General features: G+C 45.8%; 1 protein-coding gene across 2 annotated transcripts in view; it reads right to left on the bottom strand.

Annotated features, from left to right (window-relative positions):
* Nucleotides 1-4,395: 4,395 nt before the first annotated feature.
* The window catches only part of IKBKB (inhibitor of nuclear factor kappa B kinase subunit beta), a 50,419-nt gene continuing 36,818 nt past the window's right edge, over nucleotides 4,396-17,996 (bottom strand). Inside the window, exons 12-22 of one of the 2 annotated variants that reach the window (XM_014795905.2) lie at nucleotides 17,811-17,925; nucleotides 16,175-16,298; nucleotides 15,439-15,590; nucleotides 15,226-15,287; nucleotides 14,035-14,156; nucleotides 12,817-12,866; nucleotides 12,609-12,708; nucleotides 12,253-12,400; nucleotides 8,832-8,959; nucleotides 6,563-6,653; nucleotides 4,396-5,184 (exon numbers count right to left, since the gene is read on the bottom strand). In XM_014795905.2, the coding sequence (XP_014651391.2) occupies nucleotides 5,119-5,184; nucleotides 6,563-6,653; nucleotides 8,832-8,959; nucleotides 12,253-12,400; nucleotides 12,609-12,708; nucleotides 12,817-12,866; nucleotides 14,035-14,156; nucleotides 15,226-15,287; nucleotides 15,439-15,590; nucleotides 16,175-16,298; nucleotides 17,811-17,925 (1,158 nt within the window). In that variant the 3' untranslated portion in view covers nucleotides 4,396-5,118. The remainder of the gene's footprint in view (nucleotides 5,185-6,562; nucleotides 6,654-8,831; nucleotides 8,960-12,252; nucleotides 12,401-12,608; nucleotides 12,709-12,816; nucleotides 12,867-14,034; nucleotides 14,157-15,225; nucleotides 15,288-15,438; nucleotides 15,591-16,174; nucleotides 16,299-17,810; nucleotides 17,926-17,996) is intronic. The other variant, XM_004441200.3, reaches the window with a different exon arrangement.

Here is a 17,996-nt window from a genome sequence, read left to right as displayed (position 1 = left end):
TCTTCTTTACATCTTCTGTTTCTTTGCTGAGACTTTCTATTTTTTTCATCTATTTCAAGCAAGTTCATAATTGTTGTTTGAAGTATTTTTTATGACAGCTGCTTTTAAAATCCTTTTCAGATAATTCTAAATCTCTGCCACTTATATGTCTGTATCTGTTAACTATCTTTTCTCAGTTGAGTTTTCCTTAGTATGGTGAGTGATTTTAGAATGAAACCTGGACATCTGAGTGTTAGGTTATGAGACTCGGGAGTTTACTTAATTCTTCCGTCTTGGCAGGCCTCCTCTGATATCGTTCCCATGGGGGAAGCAGGGTGCTGTCTCATTACTACCAAGTGGGAGTGGAAGCACAGGCTTCCCACCTGGCTTCCATTGACACCTGAGTAGGAAGGGCTCTTCATTACTGTTGGGTGGCAATGGGAGTTCAGGCTCCCCAGTAGGCCTCCATTAACACCTAGGGGCAGAAGCTCCTTGTTACTGCTGGGCAGAGGTGGGAGTTTAGGCTCCCAACTATGTCTCCACTGATACCACCTTGGTTGGAAGAGGCAGAGGTGCCTCCTTACCATTCTCCATGTGGTCTCCACTAACAGCAGATTTCTCATCAGAAACCATTGAAGCCAGAAGAAATGGCACGTTTTTCAAGTGCTGAAAGAAAAGAGAGGCTTTGTTACCACCCAGCATCAAGGAAAGGCCCAGTTCCTCACCAAGTCTTCTCTGACATCACTCCACTGGGGTACTTAATTACAGCCTGATGTGTGTGGAAGTGTAAGCTTCCCACTTGGTCTTTGCTAGCAGAGGTAGGGGCCAGTTTTTTCTGTGGTGTTTGGCTAGAATACAGTGGTTTTGGTTTAAAATTTTTCTGTTTGGCTAGGCTGACCCTGTCCTGTCCATTTGGCTAATGTAGTAGGTTGAATAGTGGCCCCCAAGAAGGTATGTTCATGTCCTAATTCCCAGAACCTGTAAGTTTTACTTTATATGGCAAAATACGTGATGAAGTTAAGGATTTTGAGAGGAGGAACTTATCCTGGATTATCCAGATTGGCTCTAAATTCAATGATAAGTGTCCTTATAAGAGACACACAGGGGAGATATATGACAGATAGAAGAGAAGGCAATATGACCACATAGGCAGAAATTGGACAGATGCAGCCACAAGCCAAGGATCACCTGGAGCCACCAGAAGCTGGAAGAAGAAAGGAACATATCTCCCCTAGAAGCTTTGGAGGAAGTACAGCGCTAACAGCATCCTGATTTCAGACTTCTGGCTTCCAGAACTGTGAAAGAATACATTTTTGTTGTTTTAAGCCACCAGTTTGTGGTAATTTGTTACAGTTTGGTGCTGGGAAGTGGGGTGTTGCTGTAACAAATACCTAAAAATGTGGAATGGCTCTAGAATTAGAAGATAGGTAGAAACTAGAAGAATTTTGAGGTGCATGATAGAAAAAGGCTAGGCTGCCTTACACAGACTATTGGTATAAATATGTATGTTATAAATAATATAAATATTGATGATGAGGGCTCAGAAAGTGAGAAGCTTGGTAGAAAACACTTCTATCATCTTAGAGAATACTTATATCGTTGTGAACAGAATGTTGGTAGAAATATGAATGTTACTTGGCTGAACTGTGTTCTACTATTATGTGGAAAGCAGAACTTGTAAGCAATGAACCTGGATATTTAGCTGTGGAGACTTCCAAGCAAAGTGTTGAAGGTGCAGCCTGATTTCTCCTTGCTGCTCATAGCAAAAAGCAAGAGGAAAGAAATAAATTGAAGAAAGAACTATTAAGCAAAAAAAGAACCAGCACTTGATGATTTGGGAAGTTTGCAGCCTATCAAGATTGCAAAGCATGCTAAAATTAAGAAATTCACTGCTGGGAAAGCATGTTCTGGAGAGAAGGCCAAGTGTGTGGCTGGACAACCTTTTGCTGAAGAGATTAACTGTGTGACTCATAGACCCACTCAGTCATCTCAGCAGAAGCCAGGAATAGAGATGGGGTTATCCAAGAAAGAGCTGTGAATTTTTTTGTCTAATGGTGTGGACTTACAACACATACACAAAAGATGCACAAGATTTTTCAGAATGTTAAATCAGCAGAAACCAGCTTGAACTGAAAGGGAGAGAGAGAGGAGGAAATGAGATAAGTCTGTTAGATTTCCAAAACTCTACAGGCAGAAAATGGTTGATAGAGTTACTTGGTTGTAAACATGTGCTAGCCTTCAAGAAAAAGGAAGAACAATTCTGAGGGCAGAGCCATGAGTGCAGAGGCAGAGGCTGGAGGAATAGGTAACAGAGGCAGTGGGCACAGAGGCAGAGGCCTATGGAGTTACTGGGAGCACAAACTCAGGGGCCTATGGAGCTGCCTTGGCCCAGCAGGCAGAGCCTCAAATGACAGAGAATTCTTCTCAGGACTTGAAACCTAATGGACATTGCCCTGCCATATTTCAAACTTGCTTAGGACTGGCAACTCCTTTATTCCTTCCAATTTCTACCTTTTGAAATGGGAAAGTCTATCATATGCCTATTCACCATTGTATTTTGGAAGGAGATAACTTGTCTTCTAGTTTCACAGGTCCACAGATGGATGAATTTTGTCCCAGGATGCATCATGCCCAGAGTCTCACCCAAACCTAATGTAGATGATGAGATTCAGGACTTCTGAGCTGATGATATCTAGATTTTGGTATTAGAATTGATTCTGTAATGGGTTGCGACTTTTGGGGATGTTGAGATGGGGTGAAGGTACTTTGTATGTGGGATGAACATGTTTTGGGGGGCTAGATGGTGAAGTGGGTTCAATGGTGGCCCCTCAAGAAGAAATGTCCACAGCCTAATCCCCAGAATCTGTAAATATTGCCTTATATAGCAAAACGTGATTAAATTAAAGATCTTGAGAAGAGGAGCTCATCCTGGATTATCCATATCAGCCCTAAATTCAATCACAAGGGTTCTTAGAAGAGGCACACAGGTGAGATCTGACAGACAGAAGAGGAGATGGCAATATGACCATGGAGGCAGAGACGCAGCTGCAAGGCAGGGATTGCCTGGACCCACCAGCAGCTGAAGGAGGCATGGAACAGAGTCTCCCCTAGGGCCTTTGGAGGAAGCAGTCCTGTCAGCATCTCTATTTCAGACTTTGGGCCTCCAGAACTGTGAGAGAATAAATTTCTGTTGTTTTAAGCCATGTAGTTTGTGGTAATTTGTTACAGCCCTAGGAATCTAATACAGAGATCTAGAGAGTACGTGCTTGTCTGTTTGTGCCTGTTGGTTGGCTTCTCCAGCACCTAGTCAGGGACATATGAGACAAAAGGAAGACCCAGGGAACACACCACATGTCATTCCTCAGGTCCAAGGTCCCTAGTGGGCCTGCCTTCTTCTCTCTACCTTTCAGAGTCTTCTTATGTTTGTTTATAAATAATGTCCAAGGATTTTTAGCTGTCCTTGGTGGGAGAAATAGGAAAACGTATATCTACTTCATTTTTTGGAAGCAAAAGTCCTACCTCCAGTTTTCACTTTTTCAATCAATTAGCATATTACAGTTGTATTAATCTTTTTAACCATTGCTTTGGTGATGTCATTTTCTTGCTCAAAATTCTCCAGTGACTCCCAAATGCCTATAAAATAAGCCCATGACCAATAGCCCAACATTCATTCCCTCCCCAGTCTGACCCCTACCCAGCCTACCTTTCTGGTCTTATTTCCCACTATGTTCCTCACCAGTGTTTCCAAAATCATGCTTTATCAAACTCTAGTTCTTTCAGATGTTAATCAATGTTACACTCACATAGGAAAAAAAAAGGTTCTATTGTCAAATGAGTTTGGTAAACAGTGAATTTACACAAAGTTAAGCCAGTTTATTATTATAGGACTTCTAGATATTTTAATATACCAGTGTACAATGTGAATCTCCAAGAGGCATTTCCTAAACTTACTTGATCATGGAAGGCTTTGTACTGTCTCTATGGAAGCTATTTTGTGAAGGTCTTCTATTCTTTCTTCTCCAACCAAACTCGCCTATTTGTTATCATCTGAACTCATTTTGCTTTCCTGCTTATATAAAGAAGTTTTGTGAAATGTCAAAGAAGCCGTGCGGGTGCTATGGTACTATTTAATTTTATAAAATTTTCCATTAAGCTGGACTTTGAGTTCATAAATCCAGCTTTATGTAAAAATAGATTGTGGAACCCAGTATAAGTATTGAGTCATGTTATAAAATATGGAAACTATTTTTTAAATAAATCAATTTAATAATATTGCTAGATGACACGAGAGGCAGGCACTCCCCCGTCCCACCACCACCACACACACAGATGTGTCTGAGCAGGGAGAGGAGGTGTGGGCATAGCAGTCAGCAGGCCAGTGGTTGACAGATACCCTTTTCTTCTTTCTTTCTTCTCCCAGGCAGCTCACTCCCAGGTGATCTCGGGGACCCACGGGGAGCGCACTGCCCTTCCATCCTGGCTCCAGTGAGTCACTCTGTGGCTGCAAGGACTACAGATCGTGGGAGCTTAGCAGTCACCTACAACCTTGTCAAAGGGAGGACAACCACCAAAGTAGTAGGTAAAAGGGAAGTTTCAGCAGCAGTGAAATGGAAATGGGAAGAGAGAGGATGGGGCAGGCCAAGTCTATGATTTAAAAGTCTGTTGAAGAGGAGCCGAATCCAGATGAAACACTGGCTTTGAGGACAGGTGGATCAGGGCCTCTGGAGATCAGGAGGGGTCAGGAGAGGACAGGCTGGTACCAAGAGGACAGGCTGTTCATACTCTGCCCTGAAAGAGTCACGTTCGACATTCGTCCAGTGGTCTGTGGGATAACTGCACTTTGAGCACGGCTTTCAGAGCAGAGGAAGTACCTGCTGTGGCTTTGCCTCCCTAAATGTTCGTGCCTGGCACCAGTGTTTGCTGGGCCTCCGTGACGAGGACTTCCAGTGTGCAGACAAGTTGCTGGCGGAGCCCATGGAGGGCCACACCCTTGGATGTCCACGGCGGATGTCACAACTGCTGGGAAAGTGAGAAGATCTCCGCCTGGGCGTGGAAGACTGCTGGGACATCATTCCAGCAGGGCCACGGCGGGAGGGCCTCAGGCCAGGCAGCCATCAGGTGGTCAAGGCCACCACACAGTCATGAGGCCTGCTCCAGGCTACTCTGCTCTTCCTCCTCCATCTGTAACCAGCTCCAGTCTAGACACTGAAAGTCAACAGCCGTGTTAAAAATACAGCAGCCACCAATACACCTCAGGTTGTTTTTCTTCTTCAGGAGACAACCCCACAATTTAGAAGGAAATTTAAATCCTCTTATTAATAAGAGTCTTGCTACTGCAGGGTACCCTTGAGCTAAAGCTACCTATTCAAAACTGTAGAGGAGCTCTTCTTTGGACCAGCGTGGAGTCCCTGAGATTCTATGACTCTGGAAACTGGAAAAGCAATTTTAGTATTACTTGTGGCTCACAGCACTTATCTGTGCTCACTGTGGGTGGGTGGTACCAAGAGCTCATCTCAGCTATCCATTTCCAACCTCAGCAGATGAAATGGCCTGTTAAGACTTTCTTTTCCTCTGGCATAAGTGCAAATAAGCAGGAAAGGATCAAAATACGCAGTGCCAGGAGGAGGAGCAGCAACAAAAGACATAGGAAGCCCCCAAACCAGAGAAGGACACAGAAATAAATAGTAGGGGATTACGATTAGTGGTCTCCCCTCTGAGTCTTCTGAAAACTGAGAAGTCAGGGAGAGGCTGGCAGGTGACTGTACTGGCTGGAAAAGGCCATTTAGGGCCGGCCCCGTGGCTTAGCGGTTGGGTGCGTGCGCTCTACTACTGGCGGCCCGGGTTCGGATCCCGAGCGCGCACCGATGCACCGCTTGTCCCGCCATGCTGAGGCCGCGTCCCACATACAGCAACTAGAAGGATGTTCAAGCAACTATGACATACAACTATCTACTGGGGCTTTAGGGGAAAAAAGGAGGAGGACTGGCAATAGATGTTAGCTCAGAGCCGGTCTTCCTCAGCAAAAAGAGGAGGATTAGCACGGATGTTAGCTCAGGGCTGATCTTCCTCACACACACACAAAAAAAGCCATTTAAAGATCTGAGGGAATGATTTAGGATCCTCTCAGCAATTTAAGCTTTGTCTTAATTTACCTATATCTTGACTAGTTTTTCTTTAGCTTTGCTTCCCTGTAACTAGTACTACCTATTGCTAAGCTCTGAGTCCCTGAGAAGTGGAGCCATGACAGGTTCTTGCTTTTTCCCCCGAGTCCAGCACAGCTCCCCACACAGGTGCTCAGCAATGGTACAAAAGTTGCAGGGAGGGAAAGGCCTTCTTAGAATGATGTCACCTTCCTCATAAGGATTAAGTGCTGTCAGGATTAAATGAAATAACGCACATAAAGTACCTGTACCCATTCAATAACTGTTAGCACTATTATGATGATGAATAATAGTAACTATGTACTAGAAAATCATAAGTGTATACTGAGATGGGGGAAATGGTGGCTTGCATTCCCATTTTCTGTTTCTCGTTTGCTGTAGAAAGAGGATGTGGAACAGGTGGGATTCCCACAGGCCATTACCCTGAAGCTCTGGTCCTGTTCTTTCATGGTGTCTTGCATTGCATTTTCTAGCTGTGTGCAGAGATTATGTGCTTCGGCCACTAGTTCTTCACTAAAAAAAAAGATCACATTATTAAAAATGGTCAATATTATTTTTTCAGAGATAATACTACTGTTTAAAAATATGCTAAAGAGCTTCTGAAAAGATTTTAAAAATTAAATAATTATTTTGATGCTGAGTGTCTTAAAACACCATGTCATTAACTAGTGACTTCATTCACCTAGTTAAGCACTTTTCAGAAGCCCAAATCCAGCCATGAGCATCACTGTTCACCATAGGAATAAGCAAACAGATCCCTGCTTAATAAAAAAGTTAGAAGTAAGAGCTCTTTCTGACTTAACTCAATAGCTAAATTTAATTCTCTCCAAACTGCCAAAACCTAAAGATATCTCCCAAATCACCTGTTTCCCAATTTCCGAAATAGAAAAACATGTACAGACCAAGCAATTTCACCAGGTTTCCATAGTTCCTTGAGATGTGCGGAAAAGCAAGTTCTGGGAACTGATTTCATTTAACCTGCTCTCTCTTCTCTATGATAAGAAATGCACATGTCCCATCAAGAATGGGCCCTCGGCTCTATGATGAGGAGAGACAAACAGAGACCTGTGCTCCTAGGACGACATTTCTAGAGCTTTGAGGATATCATTGGAGAGAATATGCCAAATCTAGGACGACAGTGCCCCGGAATTCCTCTCACCTTGCAAAATGTGACTCTGATGGAAGGAACACAGAGCATGTTTTTGCTTAGCTTCACCTACAGGGCTATGAACTAGGTGAGAGGCTCAGTGCCAGCTCCAAAGGCAACGTAGGAGGCACAGGACCCAGTCACTGTCCTCAAGGAGCTCACAGTAGGCTGGGGAGAGAACTAAGAATTTAAGGCCACACATGATTAAGTACCAACATAGAATAGGCTACGAACTCCCCAAGGACAGGAATAGGATTTTTAAACACACCTTTATTGAGATATAATTTACATACCATAAAGTTCACTCATTTAAAGTGTACAATTCAGTAGTTTTAGTATACTTACAGAGTTGTGCAACCATCACAATAATCTAGTTTTAAAACATTTTCATCACCCAAGAAGAAATTCTGAACCCACTATCAGTCATTTCCCGTTCCTCCTCCCCACCTGTCCTAGGCAATCATTAATCTATTTTCTAGGCCTATAGATTTGCCTATAGGAACCGATTTTAACCATCTCCAGTGCCTAGGGCCTGGCACATGGAAGGAGCTGAATAAATGGGTGTGGGACTGAACTAGATACAAAAACCCACAGGCCGTCCAAGGAGAGAGCGATCCCTGTGTGGAAGCTGAGGGAAGCGGATGTGCCCTGCAGACAAGGGCACCGCTCCCGGGGAGGCATGAGCCAGAGCGGTGGGTCTCAGACTTCAGTGTGCATCAGAATCAATCAAGGCCTGTTAGCTGTGACCCACCCCAAGCTGCTACTGCAGAATCTGCATCCGACTGAAGAACTACTGGCTAGAGCAAGGAGTCTGTATGGGAGCAGGGGACCAGCCTGGAGGGCCACTCGGAGGTGGCTGCAGATGCCTGGAAGGCTCAGGCTTGATCTTCTAGGGAGCAGGAAGCCATAACTAGTTACTGACCGAGGAATAACTTGACCAAAATGGTATTTTGTAAAGACTATTTGACCAGAGAGGGCTTGGAAGCACTACAGACAGGAAGCAGGGAGACAAAAGGCCTTGCCAGAAAGGGCTGAAGTGCTCTGCTCGCCACCTCCGTGGCAGCGGTCCCGGTGGCAGGAGAGAAAGGAAAGGATGAATGGGAGGCGATAAGAAACAATGGGAGGAAACCGGTAACTTGGTAACTGGAAGTGGTGGTGGGGTGACAGGGAGGAGGCAGGATGACTCAGGAGTGATGAGCAGGGCCCTCCCCACAGGGAATCTGGTTTTGAAGAACCGAGAATGATGGATGGACTATATAATAGCACGTGGCTGAACAGCACTTTCAGTATTCCCATTAAGCAATTAGTAATCCAATCCTCAGATAAGGAAACTTTAGTTAGCAAGTTACAAGGGACTATGAGAGCAAAATATCACATTTGTCCCCTTAGTGCCTTGCATATGTAACAAACACAGAGGAAAACATGCACAAAATCATTAGACAGATGAAACGGTCTGTCTATCAATGAAAAAGATACATTTCCATCCCCATGACTTCCTGACGTGCCCTTGAATGTTACACTTGGCACTGTGAGCGATGACGTACCTTTTCTTGGCTGACTCAGGTAAACTGTTGGGGGTAGTGGAAGGCTGAGACATCAGCTGACCGGCATGACTAAGGCGAGAAGCATTCATGCTATCTGGGCTTCCACTGACAGGACCTCGGACCTTGCTCTAAAAGACAAAACCAAAAAGAAAGTCAAGATAATATGGGAGCAGAAAGATGATTCAAATTTTGCATTCACACCATGGTATTTTCTTATGAGACAACTGGCCACAAGACACATGCTGTTCCTAGAAAACGCTGGTTAATATCTCCATCTGTGACAACACCTGATAGTTGCATTTCAGTTTAGAAAATGTTTCTGTATCTAAAGGTGTTTTTTTTTTGCTGAGGAAGATTGGCCCTGAGCCAACATCTGCACCCATCATCCTCCACCTTGTATGCGGGACGCCATCACAGCATGGCTTGATGAACAGTGTTTTGGTCCGTGCCAGGGATTTGAACTTGTGAACCCTGGGCTGCCAAAGCAGGGCGCGCAAACCCAACCACTACACCACTGGGGCCCCTAAAGGTGTATTTTTTTGTGTGTGTGTGAGAAAGATCGGCCCTGAGCTAACATCTGCCAACCCTCCTCTTTTTTGCCTGAGGAAGACTGGCCCTGGGCTAACATCCATGCCCATCTTCCTCCACTTTATATGGGACGCCGCCACAGCATGGCTTGCCAAGCAGTGCATCGGTGCGCACCTGGGATCTAAACCGGTGAACCCTGGGCCACTGTAGCGGAGCACACGCACTTAACCGCTTATGCCACCGGGCCGGCCCCCTAAAGGTGTATTTTTTGATAAAAGGTTCTAAATACAGGGAGATTTGAGTGCCTGTATTTGTAGGCTTTACTTCATTAGTTTGATTGCTTAACAAACTCGTACAAAGAAATTAAAAGGGAGATGTTTTTACTCTTTTCCAAGTAGGAGACTGAGACACATAGAAAGGTTGTAAGTGACTTTCTGTGAATCACACCATCTGTGGGACAGCTGAGAAGAAAACCAAGATATCCTGGCTCCAAGGCTGCTGCAATCACTCCACTTCAACACCAATGGCTCCTGCCCCAGCTACTTGCACCTCCTCACGCCTGCAGCCCACAGACATGACCTCCTGTCAACCTTCTCAGCACTTCAAGCCTCCTCTCCCTCCCTGAGTCCCCAGCCACAGTCTCATCTGTTGGCCTCACCTACTTCTCATTGAGGCCGCTCCTCGCCCTCACTGCAACCTGCAGTTCTTCAACTCCTCTCAGTGTCTCGAGCTGTGGGACCCATCCTGGCTCCACATCCTCCCTTCCAGCTGAATGTCAAGGTCCAACTTCAACCAGCCTCTCAAGTACTCAATTTTACCCTGTTCTTGGTCCTTCTGCTGTGTCTTCTCTGCTGATCGTCACCCATGGAACGACCCAGCCATCTACCTTCTCCACGTGTGCCTGCACCCACGAGTGTCGCAGATCATTCCTGTGCTGTCTGGCTCCCTTACACTTCCACCATCCCGTCCTAAGATGATGCTGGAAGGGGCTACTCAACTCCAGCCTCCACCGAGCAGCCCCTCATTCTCAGGGGTGAGATCTGCCCAAGTCTCAAATCCATTCTCTAGCCGCCACTGGAGTGATTTCCCTAAAGCCCAGAGGTGATCACACCATCCCATACTTAACTTCCTTCAATATGAAAGGGAGAAACAAATCCTGCGATGTTTCCTCTACGCCTTCAAAATAAAGTGTGGCCTGCATAAGCCAGCCCTTGCCTACTTCCCCAATTTCATTCCCAGTGAATCCTTCCCCTACACCACACCAACCTCCTATACCACCCAGAACACACCACACTCTTTTAGGCCTTCGGGCCTTTGATAGAGCAATGTCTCTGTCCCCAAGTGTCCTCATCTCCATCTATCCACTCACCTAACTCCCACTCAGTCTTCAGATGAACACCTCCTCCTGTGAATGTTTCCTGTGATTCCCGCGCCTCTAAGACTGAAGCTGGCGTTCCTCCCCTGCATTCATGCTACAGCTCCTGCTTACCATAGCTGCTGTAGAACACTTCCTGCCCTAAACTGTTCCCATTCATTCCCGTCTGTGCCCCTCATCAGGTTATGAGCTCCTCGGGTCAGGCGCCCTGGTTTTTTCCTCCTGTAGCTCCAGCTTTCAGCACCCTGCTGGGCATAGCCAGTGCTCAGACGTCGAATGGATGCACATGGCAGATCCGGCCGTCACCTGTGAACACCTCAACTTTCTTCTCCTTTTCAGATCTTCTCTGCCTTGTCTCTCTCGTTTTTTCTTTTCCTCCTTACATACAGGAGGAAACGTCACTCACGCTTTCCTAAGGCCAATCCTTCCACTCATGCTCATGACGCGGACCTCTCCCCTTGTTCTCAGGACTGGAGACTCAACTGTCTCTTACATCTCTGATACCATGCATCCCCCAGGACACTGGCTCCTTCTGCTTGGCCTACAAATTGCTCCAGTCTCCACGATCTTAAAAAAAACCTGTATCCTGCATCTACCTTAAGCAACTCTCTTCCCATTCTCCTCTTGGCTCTTAAAGGCTATCCATAACTAAATCGCTCTTTTCATCCTCTTCCACCTCTCTGCAGCCTTCACAGCGGGGTCACTCTCCCATCAGCTCTGGCTTCCATGGCTTTTACTGGGCTCTTCTTTCTCTGTCCCGGGCTCTCCTTTCTATGTTACAGTTTCTCTCTGAGTAACATTTAGTGGAATCACAGCTGCATTAAGATGGTGGGCACAGAAAGTGTGAGTAACAACACTAAGCAGCACAGACACACATGAGGATCAAGCAGCTCACGCTGACATGTACAGTAGTGGGCTGAATGGAGGACCCCAGAAAGATCTGTCCATACCCTAACCCCAGGAACCTGGGAATGTGAGCTTATTTGGCAAAAGGGTCTTTGCAGATGTAAAGGATTCTGAGATGAGATCATCCTGGACTATTCGGGTGGGATCTAAATCCAATGACAAGAGTTTGCATAAGAGGCACCCAGAAGAGAGACACAGAAAGGCCATGTGAAGGCAGAGGCAGAGGTCGGGGTGATGCTGCCACAAACCAAGGAGCCTGGAGCCGCCAGAAGCGAGGGCGCCCAGCCCTGCCAACACCTTGATTTCAGACTTCTGGCCTCCAGAACTGTGAGGGAATACCTTTGTTTGTGGTAGTTAACGACAACAGCCACAGGAAAGTCATACAAGCATAAATGAAAACAGCTGGCGAAGGCCCTCACTCTGCCCCTCCCTGCTCGCTCTAAGTCGCGGAGAAGAGAAGTGAAAACCGGGAAGCAGCAGCTGAGTGGTCTGTCGGTGGCTCTGCAGTCTCCCAGGTGGGGTGGTGGCAGCAGCGCAGAGGTACACCGAGAGGCCAGCACCGCGAGCTTGGCTGACGGAGGGCTGCGGGCCTGGCTACAGGGGCTCACTCACACAGGCAATCTTCAGGAGATTCCAGAGCTCCTTCTGTCGCTTCTCCTGAAGCCGAACCACAGTCTTCTCATCCTCATTCATTAAACTCACCACCTCTTCCACCTTGGGCAACAATTCCAGAGCCTTCTGCTTGCAAACCACAGTTTTACTGCAAAGAATAAACATGACAAACTCCAGTGGCACTTGGGTTGGGGAAAGCAGGAGAACATAATCTCTGGCAATTATGAATCCAACCAGCAGCCGCAGATCGAGTTTCTTGAGGTGTTACGCAAGTCAGCGCAGAGTGAGGGAACGGCCACACACAGCCAGCTGCTGCTCCACATCCCACCCTCGAGTAGGACATTTGGGGCTTATACCTGAGCTGCGTGTAAATCACACGCACTTTCTTCTCGAAGCCTTGGATTGCCTGAAGTAGCAGCCGTACCATCTCCTGACTGTCCCCATCAGTCCGCTGGTCTGGAAAGGGGAAAAGACTTGCACAGGTCCTCCAGGTGGCTGCCAGAGAGCACCACCGCCTCACCTCTCAGATAACAAGGAACCCGGGGAGACATAAGACTCCCTTACCTCTCGGCTTTTCCCTTAGTCTCCTGTAAAGCTCCCTTGCTTGCTCTTCTCTGAAATACACAAAGAAGCAGCTGTCTTGATTTGAGGTCAAATAAGCACATTTGAAGCACTGGTTAGCTAATCTCTGCCCGTAGAATTCTGATTTCTAGAAGCAAGACTGGCAATATGTCTTGATTGCAGAAAATTATTATTCCTAGGGATATTATGGTGATATCTTTAAGAAGGGAAGGATCACCCTCATTATCAAAACTCAAACGTCTCCAAGGTTTAATGAGAGAGAGAATCTTAAGGAAAGGAGTCTCCACTCTGTCCTCTGGAATTCCCTGTCCTCTCGTCTTCTACAACAGTGACTCCAGGTGGGCCTGAGCTGCAGAACACGCTCCCCCTTGAAAACTCAAGCCCAAGGTAGACACAAACTCCTACCCTTTTTCCCCTTAACACAGTGAGACTGGCTGACATTTTCAGAGGTGACTTTCATTTGAAAACTAGAGAAGAATAATGGGTTAAATAATTCAGGAAAATATAGAATACAAATAATCAGATTTCTGACATTCAGGCTTCTCGTCCTAAGAATCTTAGTAAAAGCAACAGAGGACACCAGGGCCCAAACAAGACAGCTCCTGATAGGCTGATGTGGCTCGTCTGCACCCTGGGGGCTACGTGCAATTTCCTTCCAGTAGGACTGCTCTGCCTGGGCGCCTCATCTCCTCCCGGAGCCTGGGCCAAATTTCTGATAAAGACTCAAATGAACAGTTTCCGGGTCCAAACTTCTAAGAGTTGCCAGGCCACTTCTCTGTTCCACTTTCTGCTCTTTGAGCCACACGTGGGTCAGGGTGGGCCAGATCAACAGTGATGTCTGATACCACAGTAAAGGCTCCTTGCATTACAGCCTTTAGAGTTTATGAACTGCCACTCTGGGCACTATCTGAACCGATCCTCACAATTCGGTGAGGGCTGGCACAATTCGGTGCCACTTAATAGATATGGAGGCTAAGGCTCAGAGCGATGGTGATCTGCCCTTGCTCATCTGTGGAACGTGCCGAGATGATTCACCAGGGGAGGGCGGGCATGCTCTATAGGAAAACAGTCTCACAGAGCGTCCATAATACCCACATGTGAACTCTCAGACGACCCAACATCTATATGGAAACTCTAGCTGAGGCGTCTGTGTGTGTTGGCAGCAGTGTGTGGTTGGTTCCCCGCCCAGGTGGTACTCACAGGTCGTCCAGTGTCCCCCCTTGCTTCCGACCCATTGGGCTCCTCTGCAAGTCCACGATGTCGGTCTGCAGCGCCATCATCCGTTCCACCAAATGTTTCACTTCATTCTCCTGATGAAAAAGCTGTGCTAATGTCAACTGACATAATAAGAGCATTCTGAGATGCAAGATTTTCAGGAAAAACCCTCCAAACTCATTGAAGACTCTCGACTGGTTGGCTAGAAGGAATACGGACTCTGAAGTCAGCATGACCTGCGTTTGGATCTCAGGTCTACCACCTTCTAGCTGTGTGACCTTTGGGCAAGTTACTTAACCTCTGAGCTGCAGTTTCCTCCACCATAAAATAGGCTAGTTCTAATAGGGCTGTTTTAGGAGTTAGATAAGATAAAGTATGTAAAGTATCTGGCATGGCGCCTGGCATACAGAAGATGCCCAAGGCACATTCCTTCTCTTAATTTGTCCATCCAACACCATCCCATGCGGGGAGGCCTGGACTCCTTTACTTCATCAATTATGTACATGAGTGCCAAGGTGGGGTAGAGCATGCGCCCGTCTCTATGCTTAAATACGGTATTGTCTAGATAACATCTACCTGGAAGCACGCATATCAGTACCGATTTATAGAAACAGACATTAAAACACAAAGGTGAAGGCCCTTGGCCAAGTTCACAGGGGGAAAAGGCCAGGAAAAAGCCTTGGAGCCCAAGGTCTTTAATTTGTGTGAGGTTCACTATGTCACACTTACTTCCCGTGCCTCATAATGAGCATTTTTTAGTGGCATCTGATTTATACTGTCCCGAGACTCTCTGCTTAGACCTTTTCTTTCCTACAGATTTGGTGGCCCAACAAAACTAGGCAAAAACCTTTGACCAGACGGAGTGCTGACCATTCATCCCAGGTCCTTTCTAATAGGAAGAGGTCTAGGCTGCCCCCCCAGGACACTTTCGCTCCTTATTCAAATCTGGACCAGCTCTGTCCATCTGTGTAGCTCCTCATCTGCCACTGTGGGCCCTCTTCATTGGCTACTCTCCCAGCCTCTTTCCAGCAAGTCCTAGTTAAGGTCAAAGAGCACGGTGAGGAAAACTTGGTTTCTGACAAACAAGATCAACCTAGTTCAATGAGAAAGTAGAAACTGGCAGTAAAAAGCCCACTCCCCCTCAGCAAGTATATAAACCTAAGATGAGTCTCCTACCCGCCCACAGAGCTCCACAGCCTGTTCCATTTCCCTCCAGGCCAGCAGCAGTTTATCTGATGCTGGAAAAAAAAATGTGGGGAAAAAAAATGAAAACACCACAAAACCAAAACAGAAACAAGCAACTCAATTATAAGAGGACAAAAGAAACCTCAGGGAGAGAAAACAAGAAAGGAATGGTCTCTCCAAAGTCACTGCAAAGAATACACTCACTGATCCCAAACTCAGTTTGCTCGCTGTACTTCTCCAGGTCAATCTGGATGCTGGTTTTAAAGAAGTCCAACTTGGCCTTGAGCTGCTGAGACATGGAAGCCATGGAATTCTTCATCTTGGAGAGGCAGCTGTTATTTCTGAGGAGATTCATCCTGTAGGGACCACAAGAAAGAGAACCTTGGGGCATCTTTGGGATCCAAATACCATTTCCTGTACAATAACAAAACCGCCTCAAACACCAAGGCAGGTCCCTGCTATAATTATTATAATAATAATAATAGCAGTCACTTACAACCATAAAGACCATTTCCTAGCCCTTAGCAATGGATGAGGTTCTGCACCAAAATTGGAATTAGGCAAAGTACTACATAGAGGGCCAATAACCTAAATTAGTCACAACCTAGGGGGTAAAAGTCAGTCCCCAGCATGCCAGTTAGGGGAGTTCTGCTAACCCAAATTACAATGAGCTTCTCCATGTTCTAAATTCTGCCCTCAGTTCAGTGAGCCTATCCCTCAGTTCATACTCTGCTCCAAGTACTAACCTCACTCACCTCGCCAGGTCTAAAAGGGCCTCCCTCAATCCAGCCCAGCCAACCACTTCCCGTCCACCCAAACCAGTGTCTCCCTCTTGTCTCTCCTAACAGTTGCTTTGGGGCCCCTGCCCTGCCACCTCCCTCTGGCAAAAACCACCAAGCAATTTTAAGTAAGTTAAGTCCAAAACCGCCTGGCACAATACATGGCAGCTCGTTGTCCCTGCTGCAGTCGGTTACAGTCCTCCTTCAGGGTCTGGATGCTGTGCCAGACCTGGCCCCACACCTTCCTCAGCTGGAAGAAAGAGAGGTTCCTCTTGGGCTCTTGAACTGGAACAGAGACATACGCAACTGTCAGAGAGTATAACTCTCCCACGATCAGCCATAGTGTGCCTTGCGACGTCACTGGCACTTTTCCATTTTTAAAAGTTAGGTAAACTACTATGCTATTACATAACTTTTTTGGGGTGATATGCCTGTTGTCTCATACATTTTGTGTGTCCCATTATAGCATAAGCCTGTACCAGTCAATAAACAGCTCTTGATCTGATTTTTTTTTTTTTTATAATTTTATTTATTTATTTTTTCCCCCAAAGCCCCAGTAGATAGTTGTATGTCATAGCTGCACATCCTTCTAGTTGCTGTATGTGGGACGTGGCCTCAGCATGGCCGGAGAAGCGGTGCGTCGGTGCGCGCCCAGGATCCGAACCCGGGCCGCCAGCAGTGGAGCGCATGCACTCAACCGCCAAGCCACGGGGCCGGCCCTCTCGATCTGATTTGAAGGAACACTTCATGAACCACGTGGAAACATTCACATGTACACAGGCACATATATCTTCAATAGAAACTCTTAGGTTCACAACATTTAAGGTCATATGAAATTTTCTAGAAATACAGCTTCAGCCAGCGGTACTGGAAGATGATTAAATAAGCAATAAGCCTGGAGATCGCTAAGACTTTAGACCCTCAATCTGTTTATTCTAAGTGTGTGTGTGTGTGTGTGTGTGTGTGTGTGTGTGTGTGTAGGAACAGGAGTGGGAGATGCATCAAAATGTCCATCTAACATTCACACAACAGAAAACTACACAGGCATTAAAAAATAGACAGCCCTATATGTACCAACAGGGGAAAAAATCTGCAAAATATATTAAGTGAAAAAGGTAGGTACAGAACAGTATGTATTGTATGCTACCATTTCTTTGGGGAAAAAAAGAAGAAAAAAAATATATTTTAGAACATAAGAATATATTATAGAATATATATATTATATAGACTATACATTATAATTATATATAATATAAAGAATATTTATATACACAGATATGATTTATAAATGTATCGAATATGCCTGGAAGGTATATGAAGAAGATATATATATAATTTATAAATGCATAGAATACCTCTGGAAGGTAAACCCAAGATTTTCATAGCAGTGGTTTTCCTGGAAGAGGCTGGAGAATTGCGGAGAGAGGGTGGCTTATTTTTCACCGCATATTCCTTTGTCCCTTTTGATCTTTTTGTATCATGTGCATGTATTAATTATTAAAACATAAATAAAACTTAAAAAATAAATAAAACAGCCATCCGATTCAAGTGCAGTGGCTTGCAGGCAGCATTCTCTGTCCTCTCTTTCAAGTTCTATCTCTGAGGTTGAAGTTAACTGAAGACTTCCTTACTCTTTTTCGGCTGGGCTACTCCTCACACATCCCAAGAAGGCTGCCCGAGGACCGGGTAAGCTCATCTCCTTGGTGTGGACCTTTCCCCTGGTCCATGTCTCTCCTTCCTGCCTTGTCCCAAGCACTGTAAGTTATTATTTTTTTTTAAAAGCAATGATGTTCTTACGGATACAGCTGACACTTTCAGGTTGAGGCCGTGGGGAGATCTGAGTCTCATAGGTGATTTTACTGTTGTTAAAAAGAAAAACGAGATCCATGTCCAACGTGCGGCCTTCATTTAGCTGCAAAGTGATAAGAACAAAAGGAGATCTTGTGAATCCAACCTGTCCTTTTTCCAAGTAATAATGAAGAG

The sequence above is a fragment of the Ceratotherium simum genome, chromosome 28 (genome assembly GCF_057802395.1).
Source record: "Ceratotherium simum simum isolate JZ-2026a chromosome 28, ASM5780239v1, whole genome shotgun sequence".
Classification (NCBI taxonomy): Eukaryota; Metazoa; Chordata; class Mammalia; order Perissodactyla; family Rhinocerotidae; genus Ceratotherium; species Ceratotherium simum.
This window is presented reverse-complemented; position numbering and strand designations above follow the sequence as displayed.